Genomic DNA, 14,213 nt, shown 5'->3' on the forward strand with positions numbered 1-14,213 from the left:
TTTGGCCGCGGACCCCATCTCAAAATATGTTGTTCCAGGGACCCCCCAGAAGCAAAAATTTGAGTTACAAATGTTCGCTTTAATATATTTATATTCAAAGATTTGCGCACATTTTCACGATTTCTCTAAAATAGCAGATCTACAAGCTCGAGTGCCGCGCTATGAGCTTGCATATCTGCTATTTTTTTGAATAGCCATAGGAATCGAAAAATGACACACAGTTTGCGTTCCCGGTCTTAATGGGTTAATATACACTTTAGCTGTATCTATATTTGTAAAGGCGTTGAGATTCATCGATGCACTTCTCCAAAATATCTTTGCTGACACGGAGAGCGGTGATTTTAGTCAAGACTCCGAGAGGACCTCGAACTTTCCTTTTTCCTTTACATTAGCTAATGTCCTTCCTACTCGACTGGAGGCACCAAAAAAATAATACTTTGATTTGCTCCAATTTGTCAGGGCCAAGTTGGCAGGCCATTTAAACTGGTCAGGCACAGAGGCGTATATCAGCAGAGAGACGCCCAGGGAATAATAGCCGTGATTCATGCAGCAAACTCTCCATTTTGGTCTCACTCTCTTTGTCTCCATCGCTCAGTCTCTCTCTCTTGTTCTTTATTATTCAAAAATACAATAGGACTGAAGTCCCGAGCTAAGCGTGCTCTACTGACAGTAGTTAAAGAAAGGAAAGACGTGCAGACTCACAGCACACACGGTCTTACAACCACTTCAACCCTCTAGTCTTAGAGAACCGGACTTGAGTTGCAGCTGTATTTTGACCGTTTTTTTTGGCTACACCAAAATCTCTTTGCCAAAAATAGCCGATCTACAAGCTCACAACGTGCGAGCTTGGCAAATGTTCCCCCCCAGAATAGGTATGCCGCGTTTCTTTTAATTTACCGCAGCAGGAGTCTGACAAACGGACGTGTTTCGGCACCTCAGACCTTCATCAGCGTTTGCGTCTTTATTAGTTCACCCATCTCTCTCTCTCTCTCTCTCTCTCTCTCTCTCTCTCTCTCTCTCTCTCTCTAATGGCTTTAACAAGAGAGGTTGTGTGTCATGAGGGGGAGGAAGACGGAATGGATGAGATGCAAGGGGTGGCTGATTGGCTGCCTGAAATCATAAATAGATGCAGGGACAGAATCTGCCTTGAAGATTAGCGACTTACTCTCTCATCTCGTGGCACAATCAATCAGAAGGACACACGCGTGTCACACGCACACGCAAACAAACACACGTACACACGCGTGCGCGCGCGCACACACACACACACACACACACACACACGCATAATAGTTGACCAAACAGCAGGCTCTCTCTCTCTCTCTCTCTCTCTTGTTCGACAGTCTAATAGCTCATTACTGTAAGGTAAGGACAGGACCTGACATGGTTACTGTGTGAACTCTTTTTTTTAATGTATTTTGTCCTGCACAACGCAAGCTTTGCTGAGGGTGCACAAACTGCTGTGATGTATGCTGTTGTATATTTTGTTCATTATGGACACTGCTTCTTTTTCGTGTGATGTCTTTACCCTGCTTTATGTACGGTACTTTCTCTTGCCCTGTAACTGTATCTCGGTGTTGATTTTGACTACTACTTAGCTGCATGCCGAAAATAGGCGATCTACAAGCTCACAACGCGTCGCAGCGCGACGCGTTGTGAGCTTGTAGATCGCCTATTTTCGGAGAGCGACCAAAGCATGAAATGACTTGTCTTAGTTCTACTGGATCTCTCCTCCAGTAGTACCTTCCTAACATTTCCGTCTAGTTTTTATTCGTTGACGAAATTGGCAATACATTTAGTTTTAGTCATCATAGCGTAGCTTAGTTCTTATTTGTTTTTTGTCAGTAAAAAAAAGGTAGTCGACGAACATTTTTCATCATAGTTTTAGTCGACGAGAAACGAACGCTGCTGCACCTTGACTGCTGTGCTGACTTTGGCGACTGAATTTCCCTTTGCGGCCGGGATCTCTAAAGGTCCTATCTTATCTTGTCTCATCTTATGTCTCTCTCTCTCTCTCTCTCTCTCTCTCTCTCTCTCTCTCTCTCTCTCTCCTTCCAGGTCGGCCCTCAAGGCTCCGTCAGAACAGGGCAGCAGCGGTGACAAGAAGGAGCGTCCCTTGAGCACCATGAGCGAGGCGTCCAACTACACAGGAGGGTCCGACTACAGCAACTTCCAGAGCAGCCCGGCCACCACGGCTGCCACCAGCATCGCCACCGCCACCACCACCACCGCCACCACGACCTGCCCGTCGTCGTCGTCACGGGTCAGTCGCTGCTTGGTTTCAATAGGCCATATTAAGGCCACTAATTATCAGTAACAGATCTATGACACAATAATTCATGTACTGTATGTGCTTTGTGTATTGTTGTTATGTTATTGTTGTATGTTTTGTCTTGTTTTCCCCCCTTGATTGTTGTTATTGTCCTGTTTATTTATGTTTTGTTTTGTTCTGTTTCTTAAATGTATTATTATGTATTCTGTAACTGCGGAGCCCCTTGAAAACGAGATGGTTCATCTCAAGGGGTTATTCCGAATAAAGAATTTCAATATATATTCACGCAGCGGCCATGTTGCTATTAACCCATTAAGACCTGGAACTGTGTCATTTTTAGATTTGAGCTAAATAGCATTATTTTACACTTTAGGCTATTCAAAAATAGCAGATATACAAGCTCATAGCGCGGCACCGAGTGCCGCGCTATGCGCTTGTAGATCTGCTATTTTTGAAAATTCGTGAAAATGTGTGCAAATCTTTGAAATATATATATTTTTAAAGCGAACATTTTTAACTCAAATCTTTGCTTCTGGGGGTCCCTGGAAAAAGATATTTTGATGGGGGTCCGCGGCCAAACACATATAATTTTGGGGGTCCTTGACATGAAAAAGATTGAGCACCACTGATATAGAAACATACGTTTCTCAGAATACTGTTGAGATTTAGGAGACGTGTAGAATCGGCTTCAGGTCTCAATGGGTTAAGTGAAAGTAGCAATAGCACAATATGAAAAATACTCATACTACAAGTAAAAGACCTGTGTTCAAAATGTTACTTGAGTAAAAGTACAAAAGTATTGGGATCAAAATATACTTAAAGTACCAAAAGTAAAAGTACTAATGTTTGAAAATAGCCTATGTATAAAATAGGGCTAAAGTGGTTATTGTATGTTTTATAATATAGTAATTTATATCTGAAAAGTAACTAGTAACTAAAGTTTTCAAATAATTGTAGTGGTAAAAGTACAATATTTGCCTCTGAGATGTAGTGGAGTAGAAGTAAAAGTATTGCAATTTGGAAATACTCTAGTAAAGTCAAAAGTAACTCAAAATTGTACTTAAGAACATGTAGTACTAGTTACTTTCCACCACTACATGGGACCACGATAGATAGGGCGCGGTCACACCAAAGTTTAATTCTACTCATGAGGGTGGATTCTGCCAATGCTTTTCAATGGGACCAGATTGTTTATTTTTGCAGAAATCGGTCAAATGGCGACAAACCGCTCCGTTCCCATTGAAAAGCATTGGCAGAAACGGCCCTCAAAGGTAGAATTAAACTTTGGTGTGACGCGCCCTTACAAATAAAAGTCCTATATTCAAAATGTTACTCATCATCTATTTATTAAAGTACCAAAATAAAACTACTCAGTTTTCTTTTTTGTAAATGTCAAACTTATTTGAAAATAGCAGATCTACAAGCTCACAACATTGAGCTTATAGCTTGTAGATCAGCTATTTTCCAACAGCCCAAATATAAGTAGTAGTAATAACTAAAGCTGTCAAATAATTGTAGTGTAGTAAAGTACAATATTTACTTGTAGTAGATGGAAATATGGAAATACTTGAGTAAAACAAAACTACAGTACCTCAAAGTTTTCATTGTGTACAGTACTTGAGTAAATGTACTTATAGTTACTTTCCATTATGCACATTGTGACCAATGGTTTCCATCTGTCAACCACTTTCAGCATTTAATTACGTTTCCCCCCTGAATTCTGTCCATTATGCTATAGCATAATTACTGTGTTATTCACCATCCAGGAAGGGCTACCTTAGCATCGAGTGAGTCTGACAGTTATATACAGGTCACTGCAGTTGTGGATTATACAGTGTGTAGACTAGAAACCTCTTATCTCTGTATTTCAACTGTTTGAGTTTTTTTCATAAATTAACGCCCTACTTGATCATACTACAGCGTCCAGTGGTGGAAAGTACATTTACTTAAAGGACAACTTTGGTTTTTTACAACCAAGGTTTATATTTTAGCTTGTAATTAAAGTAAATAAATGATGAGTGTAATTTTTTTTTCATTTACTGCTTTCTATAGTTTTAGCATTTTTTGCGATATTTTTTACAGTGGGCGGGGGCATTCTGTCCGGTGGCTAAATATGCCTTTTTTACACAATAAAAAAGGTCCGGCTGTCTGAGATGGCCAGATATGAGTTATTGGGGGCTAGAAGAGCTACTGTAAATGATAATAAAGAAAACGCCGGGTTAATGTGTTAAAAAAATACATATTTAGCCACCGGACAGAATGCCCCCGCCCACTGTGAAAACACTGTAAAAAAGATTGTGAAAATTGCTAAAACTATAGAAAGCAGTAAATTTAATTTTTTTAACACTCATCTTTTATTTACTTTAATTACAATCTAAAACATAAACCTTGGTTGTAAAAAAACAAAGTTGTCCTTTAAGTACAATTTTGAGGTATTTGTACTTTACTGGAGTATTTCCAATTTCCAATACTTTTATTTCTACTCCCACTACATCTCAGAGGCAAGTATTGTATTTTACTCCACTACAATTATTTGAAAACTAGTTACTAGTTACTTTGTTTTTTTATTATCATCACAAAACATACATTAACCACTTCAGCCCTATATACATTTCGGCCATTTGAAAATAGCCGATCTGCAAGCTCACAATGCGTCGCGATGCGACGCATTGTGAGCTTGTAGATCTGCTATTTTCAAAATATTTTGTATTCATTTTATACATTTGAAAACTTTCTGCCTAATGAGTTCTTTCTACTTTTCATACTTTGAAGTACATTTTGATAACAATACTTTTGTACTTTTACTCAAGTCAAATTTGAATTCCGGACTTTTACTTGCGACAGAGCATTTCTACAAGGCAGTATTGATACTTTTACTTTAACTAAAACATTTAAGTACTTTTCCCACCACTGACAGCGTCACACAAAAGCATCAAAAGCAGCAGATCCGCAAGCTCGAACCGCGGCGCGAAGCAGATCTGCTACTTTTGCTGTTTTTGACTTTGAATACCGAAAGGTTACCGTCTTGGACGCACTGTACTGTACGAGGTTTCCACACCGACAGAGACGTCTCGTCTATTAATAATGAAGCAGGCAGGATAAATATGCATGCTTAGATCAAAATGAAAGTTATGTGCTTTATAAATAAGTGATGACACACTTCTGCTTACACTGACCAAAAGAAAGTATAACAGCGTACATTTTGTTATGTATTCATGAGCCGCCATTATTTATGGCCGAGCTAACGGTACAGCGGTGTGGGTCTGTTGTGCACGGAACATACCAGAAAACTGCAGGCACACACCCACACACTTCCAGCCACAAAGAGTGCATTTAGATAAAGACTGTGGTGGAAAGTGACTAAGTACGCGTACTTTATTGTACTTTTTTTTTTACTTTACTTGAGTATTTCCAATTTTCTGTCATTTTTGTTTCTACTATCTCAGAGGCATATAATTATGCCTCTGAGATAGCCTGGCTCCAGACGAATCTGCCTTTGCAAAATTGCATGCACTTTAGCCCTCGGCAGATTAGGTCTGGCCCCCCTCCATAGAGAATTTATTTCTCTCCCGCAGGGGTTGTGTGGGACCAATCAGGGCCCAGTATGGGCGGGCTTATCACCTTATTTGGAGCAATGACGTACAAGGAAGCACTGCTCTGATTCGTTCGTACAAGGAAGCACTGCTCTGATTGGTTTAGGTCTAACCAATAGAGTCCGTTTGGATCTTTTTGTAACCGCCCCTTGGAAAAAAATCTATCGTTGATAGGGACCAGACTAATATCCACGCAGTGTGTCGTGTGATATTGTCTGGCCACGCGAGGCTACCTCTGAGATATAAGAGATATAATATAATAATAATTGTACTTTTCACTCCACAACAATTATATGACAACATTAGTCACAAGTTACGTTATATATTTAGATTATTATTACAAAACATACATTAAACACTATATTTCATACTTCGACTATTCAAAAATAGCCGATCTACAAGTTCTCACAGTGAGTCACAATGCTTGTATATCAGCTATATTTAAAAGATTTTGACAATAATGAGTACTTTTACCTTTGGTACTTTAAGTGTTATTTTGATGCAGATTTTGTACTTTTACTCATGTAACATTTTGAACACAAGCCCTTTACTTGTGACAGAGTATTTTTACATTGTGGTAATGCTGCTTTTACTTAACCCATTAAGGCCTGAGGCCGATTCTACAAAATGTCTTCTAAATCCTAACAGTTTTTTGGAAAAACCCTATGTTTCTATAATATCAGTGGTTCTCAAACTTTTTCATGTCAAGGGCCCCCAAAATTATATATATTTGGCCGCGGACCCCCATCTCAAAATATATTGTTCCAGGGACCCCCAGAAGCAAAGATTTTAGTCAAAAATGTTCGCTTTAAAAAAATATATATTCAAAGATTTGCACAAATTTTCACGATTTTTCAAAGATAGCAGATCTACAAGCTCATAGCGCGGTACTCGGTGCTGCGCTATGAGCTTGTAGATCTATAAAAAATGTTATAGCCAAAGAAATCTAGAATGACACAGATGCGTTCCCGGTCTTAATGGGTTAAGTAAAAGATCAGAGTACTTCTTCCACCACTGGATAAAGACTGTATGAGGTAGCGAGGCAGCATAAATAAAGCGTTATCAACCACTCTGGCTATGGTTTGCTGTGACAATCAGAGATAATGTACAGAGTGAATGTTTTCAATAGAAATAACACAGTGTGTTGATCTGTCTGAAAATCACACAGAAAGCATCCAGGCAGACGCTGTACAAATAGCCACTTAGATGACTCATACAGGCATCAGGGTTTTTCAATTTTGGTTAAAAAAAATATGCATATATTTTTGCCCTCATTCCCCAATATATGCATTTGTGTACATTTTTCAATAAATAGATGTAAAAATAAATAGTAAAAATAGCAAATCGACGATTTTCGCGATTCGTCATACATCAAAGTATATACCGTAAGTGGTTAAAATGTATTGATGAACATGGTGACGGCTTTATGTTCCTTTTCCATCATTTTGTCAGATTTATTTTCTCCAGTGCTGTACCTTTTATAAACATTTAAACAATTACCTATGCTAAAATGTTTGTTTTAAACACCACAGTAGTTATGTTTTACTGTTGCTTGTGTTCTATTCTTGAGTCCATATATTCAGCTTTATTTGAGTATTTATTGGGCTGTTGACATTTTGAAGTTAATACTTAAATGCTGTGGGTATATTTTTTCCCATGTTTGACCGCAATGGAACCTTTAAGTTCTGCAGACTTCAGTAAAATTCAGTAAATTGCCTCACCAATTACCTCATCAGCGATGAGGTAATTATTGGCAAATGCCATTGTTGGCTATAGACCCATGCTGTAAAAGTCCAGTGTTACTGCATCCAGAACTATCTGTGCTACGTCTACGTTTTGCTCACATGAACATTATTTGTCTGTGTGTTTCTGCAGCCCTCCAGGTCTTCCAAAAAGGTTCACAACTTTGGAAAGAGGTCCAATTCCATCAAGAGAAACCCCAATGCACCGGCCGTAAAGAGCAACTGGCTATACAAACAGGTACGGGAGAGCAGCTTTAGGCTTTTTCCTTTCATGCGTGAGGCATTGACAGTGTTCCTGCAATTTTCTTTTCATACCACGGGAGAGAACAGAGTGTGTGTGTGTGTGTGTGTGTGTGTGTGTGTGTGTGTGTGTGTGTGTGTGTGCGTGTGCGTGCGTGCGTGCGTGCGTGCGCGTGGGTTTCAGAAGAGGTACCTTTGCTGTCATGGTGAATGCTGTGTTGGAGTTTTTTTGTTATTAGGGCATATTGGTTCCGAGACGTTTTCAGCTGAGACCCAAAAGAACAATTTGGTGTTTCGCCGGGGACCCTAACTTACAAAAATACATTATGCAATATTACCAATTTTTAAGCTCCAGGGAGGGCAGGGCGAAAAGAATAACGTCAAAGAGAACATACAAAATCTGGATATCTCCATAAGCATAGCTTAAGACCAACAGATACAGTATGCACATGAGGTTAAGCATAAGAAAGTGTGTGTGAAAGTGGTAACACATTGGCAGGTCCACATAGCAGCGTACAGCAGCAGTATGTATGTGCTATCGGATTATATAAGGTGCAAAAACAAACAAAAAACTAGTGCAGAAACTTCACAGCTAAAAGAAAATCCACATGGCAGATCCACAGGGAACACATTGTCCGCCCAGACTAGAGGAACATAATCGTTGCTGACCGGCAGAAACCTTGCATCTCCGTAACTTATCATACAACAGTGTCGCACAAAAGTAGTGAAAGTAGCTGATCTGCAAGCTCACAGCGCCTCGCAAATGGTTTTAACCCATTAAGACCTGAAACTGTGTCATTTTTAGATTTGAGCTAAAAAGCATTATTTTACACTTTGGGCTATTCAAAAATAGCAGATCTACAAGCTATGAGCTTGTAGATCTGCTATTTTTGAAAAATCGTGAAAATGTGTGCAAATCTTTGAATATATATATTTTCAAAGCGAACATTTTTAACTCAAATCGTTGCCTCTGGGGGTCCCTGGAACAACATATTTTGATGGGGGTCCGCGGCCAAATACATATAATTTTGGGGGTCCTTGACATAAAAAAGATTGAGCACCACTGATATAGAAACATACGCTTTTGAGAATACTGTTGAGATTTAGGAGACATATAGAGTCGGCTTCAGGTCTCAATGGGAACTGTTTTGGAGACACGACATCAAACGCTTGCTGTCCAAAACCCTTTGGAACTCCAGAACAACGCCGTTTGCACCGTCAGGCTCGGCTTGACCGAACACCATGCCGATCCAGCCCGTGGGCTCAGGCTGCTTTTGCTTATTAACTTCCCAACCACCCCGCTCGATGCAAAGTTGAGCAATTTCCTCTCCCTGCCAACTTGCACCGCGGGTCAATTTGTCAATCGGGTGGCTGGACCTTGCAAAGCGGCGCCTGGTCCCCCTGGAAGACAACCCCATTATGGGGCATGTTGGCCACCGCTACAGTTTCCAACAGCGGACAAAAGCTGATGTCGATATCCTCTGTCTCCTATCCCTGCATCTTGTCTGGCTCGCTGCATTCAGGCTGAGAGCGGGCATTGATTCGTACTTCACACTCTGAATAACCCCCCCCCCCCCCCCCCCCCCGCACACACACACACACACACATTTGAATTCTTCTATTTGGATCTGCACACGAAGCGCATATACGTAATAGATCCAAACACTGATCGGGAAGAAGGTTACATTATGGTCAAACCAGATACAGCTAATTTAGATACACATGCTTATTAACACACAGAGGGGAGAAAAGACACACACAACACACACACACACACACACACACACACACACACACACACACACACACACACACACACACACACACACACACACACACACACACACACCACCCCTGCCAAGGCTGGCCGTTGCCTCAAAAGGAAAGGCTGCGACTACCTGGCAGCCAGAAACCTTGCATCTCCATATTTCAACTTTTTTACCTTTTGGCAGAAACCTCGTATCTCCATATTTCTTGCTTGTGACTACCGTAAATAAGAACTACATTGGATCCGGGGGGTTCTTCCCCGTCCTAAAATGTAACGTTTTTTGGGACATACAAGGTTTCCTCCCGACAGCAACGATATTCCCCTTTACAGTCCATTATATCTGTACAATCGCTTGACAATATCAGTGGCAACGGCAGAGCGAGTAAACTGTGCTGAACTTGTTATTGTTGCGGTTGTAGCGAGCGGGCGGGCGGGCGGGCGGGCGGGCATGAAAAGCCGCAGTCATTACCGCGGCAGAGGGAGCGGGGTCGGAGCACAGTACAGAGAACAAAGGAGGAAAACCATCGCCCCAAGCAGGAGAAAAGCAAATTTGTCACCGAGTTATTAAGAGATAAAACAGAGCAATTTGTCTCAGGGGAGGAGATTTAAGCTGGCTAATAGAAGCCGCATGAAGGAGAGGCAAGTCAGAGACACCCAATATGAGGAAAGAAAGAAATATGACACGAGAGGAGGGGAAGAAGATGAGGTTTTTAAAAAATAAATAAATAAAGAGTGAAAGAATGTGTGAGAAGACGAAAGGAGTGAAAGTGTTATTCATTACCCTTTGACTGATGTCAAAAGTTACTACAATAATGCACACAATAATCAGATTATCGACTATACTCTGATTATGGCAATAGTTCAAGTAAGCCGATGTAATGTTTGTATAATGCTCCCATTTTCATGTAAGTAAGGTATCATTTGATTTAATTGTATTGTTGGGGATTTTTTGGTGGGGGGCAAGGATAGAGCAAGGAGAAAAAGCAATCAAACAGTAAATAGAAACATGTCATGGATAGGCACAAATGTAAGATATCTACATATAGACACACGGCATAACCCAGCATGTACACAAGGTTAGACATACTGTAGGGTTATAGTCACAAATGTGGTAACACTGCGGTCGGTCCACAAAGCAGCAGCTATGTGCATGAGATTAGACATTTGGTGCGAAAGAGAGAAAGCCAGATAAACATATAGCGGTCATGCACTTGCGCACGTGTGTGTACACAGTCACACACATGCATGCGCCATTGTGTTTTTCAGACATGTTAACCACTTATTTGTTTGACTATTTTGTCTGTCTGTCTGTCTGTCTGTCTGTCTGTCTGTCTGTCTGTCTGACTGACGTCATGTGTTGTGTCACTCCAACAGGACAGTGCAGGCATGAAGCTATGGAAAAAGAGGTGGTTTGTTCTGTCGGACATGTGCCTCTTCTATTACCGAGGTGAGGTGCTAAAACACGCACGCACGCACGCACGCACGCACGCACGCACGCACGCACGCACGCACGCACGCATGTACGCATGCACGCACACACGCACGCACACAGTGTTGTATTATTACACTTGGACATCAACATTTTAGGACGGGGATTTTATGATTGCCATGGTGCAAAGTAACTAAGTACAAAGCAAATATTGTACATTTACTCCACTGCAATTATTTGAAAACTGAGTTACTAGTTACTTTGTAGATTTTGATTGTTATACAAAACATACTGGCCCTCATTTATCAACGCAGCGTATAAACCGGCGTATATCTTTCCATATATTCGGCCGTACACCAACGTCGAAGTCACATTTATCAACGCATCCTACACAGCTGATCCGAGCGTACATTTGGTCCCAGCCTTTATAAATCTCACGTCTGAAAACGAGCGTCATTTAAATAACACGCCCTTAAATATTCTCAAAACGCCCCGATTTTACGACATGAAGATTGAAGAACCAGAATACGACCAAAGAAGACATCATGAAAAGCCAATAAGAAAGAGTTTCCCGCGCTCGCCACACACGCACACGCACACGCACACGCCCCTCTCTCTCTCTCTCTCTCTCTCTCACACACACACACACACACACACGCCCGCCCAGCTATGTTTTTCATGTAATCCGTACCGTAGCGGTCACATAGGCTTGTAGCCTACATGAATGACATATTATGATACCAATCACATCGCCATGAAAGGAATACGTTTGTATATTAATTTGTTTAACCCATACCGAGCAGTGGGCGTTCGAGTTACACTAAAATAAAGCAGTCATGTAGGCTATTTCCATTTCCCAGTGAGACTGGGACGGGACACCGCCCGCCCGACGGTCCGAGTCTCTCATTAATGCGGAGCGGGACGGTCCCGCTCCGCATTAATGAGAGATAGCCTGGAGAGAACATTAATGAATGAAGGCTGGTGTGTGTATGCGCATTGGAAACTTGTGAAACTGGGTACTTTCTACGTTTGGTACTTTAAGTTCATTTTGATACCAATACTTTTATACTTTTACTCAAGTACATTTTGAATTCCGGACTTTTACTTGTAACAGACTATTTCTACATTGCAGTATTACTCTTGTTTTGAGACGACTCAGGTGGTAATGAGTACGCTGCTGCAGGTCCAACGTCCCCTCCAGCGTACTCATTAACCACCTCCACTTTTTTTTCTCTTTTTTCGATTTTTCTTTAGCCCTGGCTCATCTCTCGTAAATCCCGGAGAGTTTTTCCCATCTCCATAAAATTGGCAAATTAAGCGCTCCCTGAGCGCAATCAGCAGCGTTTTTTTCATGATGCACCCGGAGGAGAATTGGATGTTTATTGGCTTAGCAAACCAGAGATGAGCGGGGAGAGAGAGAGAGAGAGAGAGAGAGGCGGGGGGCGGGGGGTCCTCAGAAAGTACAGTGACGTGCTTGGTTTCCTGATAACAACCTTTTCTCCATCGGTTTCACTCTCATTCACCTCACTCTCACTTTGGCTGCTGTCACTCACACCTGTGGCGTAGATCGGGGGTCTTCAACAGGTTGTTATTATATATCTACAGTATCTCCCTGCTCTTAACCCATTGAGACCTGAAGCCGATTCTACATGTCTCCTAAATCTCAGTATTCTGAAAAACGTATGTTTCTATATCAGTGGTGTTCAATCTTTTTCATGTCAAGGACCCCCAAAATGTATTTGGCCGCAGACCCCCATCAAAATATTTTGTTCCAGGGACCCCCCAGAAGCAACGATTTGAGTTAAAAATGTTTGCTTTAAAAATGTATATATTCAAAGATTTGCACACATTTTCACGATTTTTCAAAAATAGCAGATCTACAAGCTCGTAGCGCGGCACTCGGTGCCGCGCTACGAGCTTGTAGATCTGCTATTTTTGAATAGCCCAAAGTGTAAAATAATGCTTTTTAGCTCAAATCTAAAAATGACACAGTTCCAGGTCTTAATGGGTTAATGGTTAATGAAGGTAGTCTAAATTGTGCTGAGCAGGGAGAAAAATGTAGCAGGGCCTGAACGCCAAGATCATCCACACTTTTATTCTCATTCTATAATATTGGTTCAATCTATTCGGTCTATAATGGTTCAATCTATTCGTGAGTTATCTGACTGAACTACATTTCTGGACCAGCCCAGAGATCTTTGTGAATCCAGTACAATGTTGAAGAACCAACGTGCTCAACCCACAAAAACAAACGTCTTTTAGTTCAACCCGGTGATGGATCAATCCATAGCGTCCGCTTTCCACAGCCATTCCTCAGGGGGCCTGGCAGCTACTGAGGAAGCAAACAAAATGCATATCATGTGGTTTTCAAAGATGTTATAAATAAAAAAAGGAAACATATTTCCTGATTGTCGATTATATTGAATTTCTTTTAACCCATTAAGACCGGGAACGCGTCTGTGTCATTTTAGATTTCTTTGGCCAATCTGCTATTTTTTTTATTTTTGAAAAATAGAGAACATTTTTCCAAATCTTATATATTTATTGTTTTGTATATATATATATTTTTTTAAAAGAACATTTTGTAAATCAAATCTTTGCTTCTGGGGGTCCCTTGAACACAATCTTTTGAGATGGGGGTCCACGGCCAAATGCATATCATTTTGGGGGTCCTTGACTTGACATGGAAAAGTTTGAGAACCACTTATATAGCAACATATAGTTTTTCAAAAAGCTGTTAGGATTTAGAAGACATTTTGTAGAATCGGCCTCAGGTCTTAATGGGTTAAATCCAGTACAATAGCTTGAAAACAACAAATCTGTGTTCCTCTTCCTCTGCTGCCTGTCTCTGTCTGCGTCTCTCTCTCTCTCTCTCTCTCTCTCTCTCTCTGACTCTACCTCAATAATTCATCAGCAGATATTATGGGGGAGAAAAGCTTGCATAGCAGCTTGCATAGCAGCTTGGTTAGAGCAAACAGCCGGGCTCCACTTGAGGCTGTGGTGTAGGTTTTTGCCGCAGTCAGTGCGGCGTGTTTGCATCTCGCCGTGTCTTTCAGACCGCTTGTTCTGATCAAAGGAGCGTCTCGGTACAGTAAGCGCAGCGAGGGGCTACAGGAATGTTGCAGCCGTAAGCACTGTGGCTTGATAAGCGTAGTGTTGTTATTAGTAC

General features: G+C 41.2%; 1 protein-coding gene across 2 annotated transcripts in view; it reads left to right on the forward strand.

Moving 5' to 3' along the window:
• The window catches only part of plekha5 (pleckstrin homology domain containing, family A member 5), a 271,083-nt gene that overhangs the window by 186,160 nt on the left and 70,710 nt on the right, over positions 1 to 14,213 (forward strand). For both annotated transcript variants that reach the window (XM_084050252.1, XM_084050253.1), the window contains exons 7-9: positions 2,059 to 2,263; positions 7,741 to 7,845; positions 10,990 to 11,062. In XM_084050252.1, the coding sequence (XP_083906378.1) occupies positions 2,059 to 2,263; positions 7,741 to 7,845; positions 10,990 to 11,062 (383 nt within the window). The remainder of the gene's footprint in view (positions 1 to 2,058; positions 2,264 to 7,740; positions 7,846 to 10,989; positions 11,063 to 14,213) is intronic.

The sequence above is a fragment of the Gymnoscopelus microlampas genome (genome assembly GCF_963454915.1).
Source record: "Gymnoscopelus microlampas genome assembly, chromosome: 23".
Taxonomy (NCBI): Eukaryota; Metazoa; Chordata; class Actinopteri; order Myctophiformes; family Myctophidae; genus Gymnoscopelus; species Gymnoscopelus microlampas.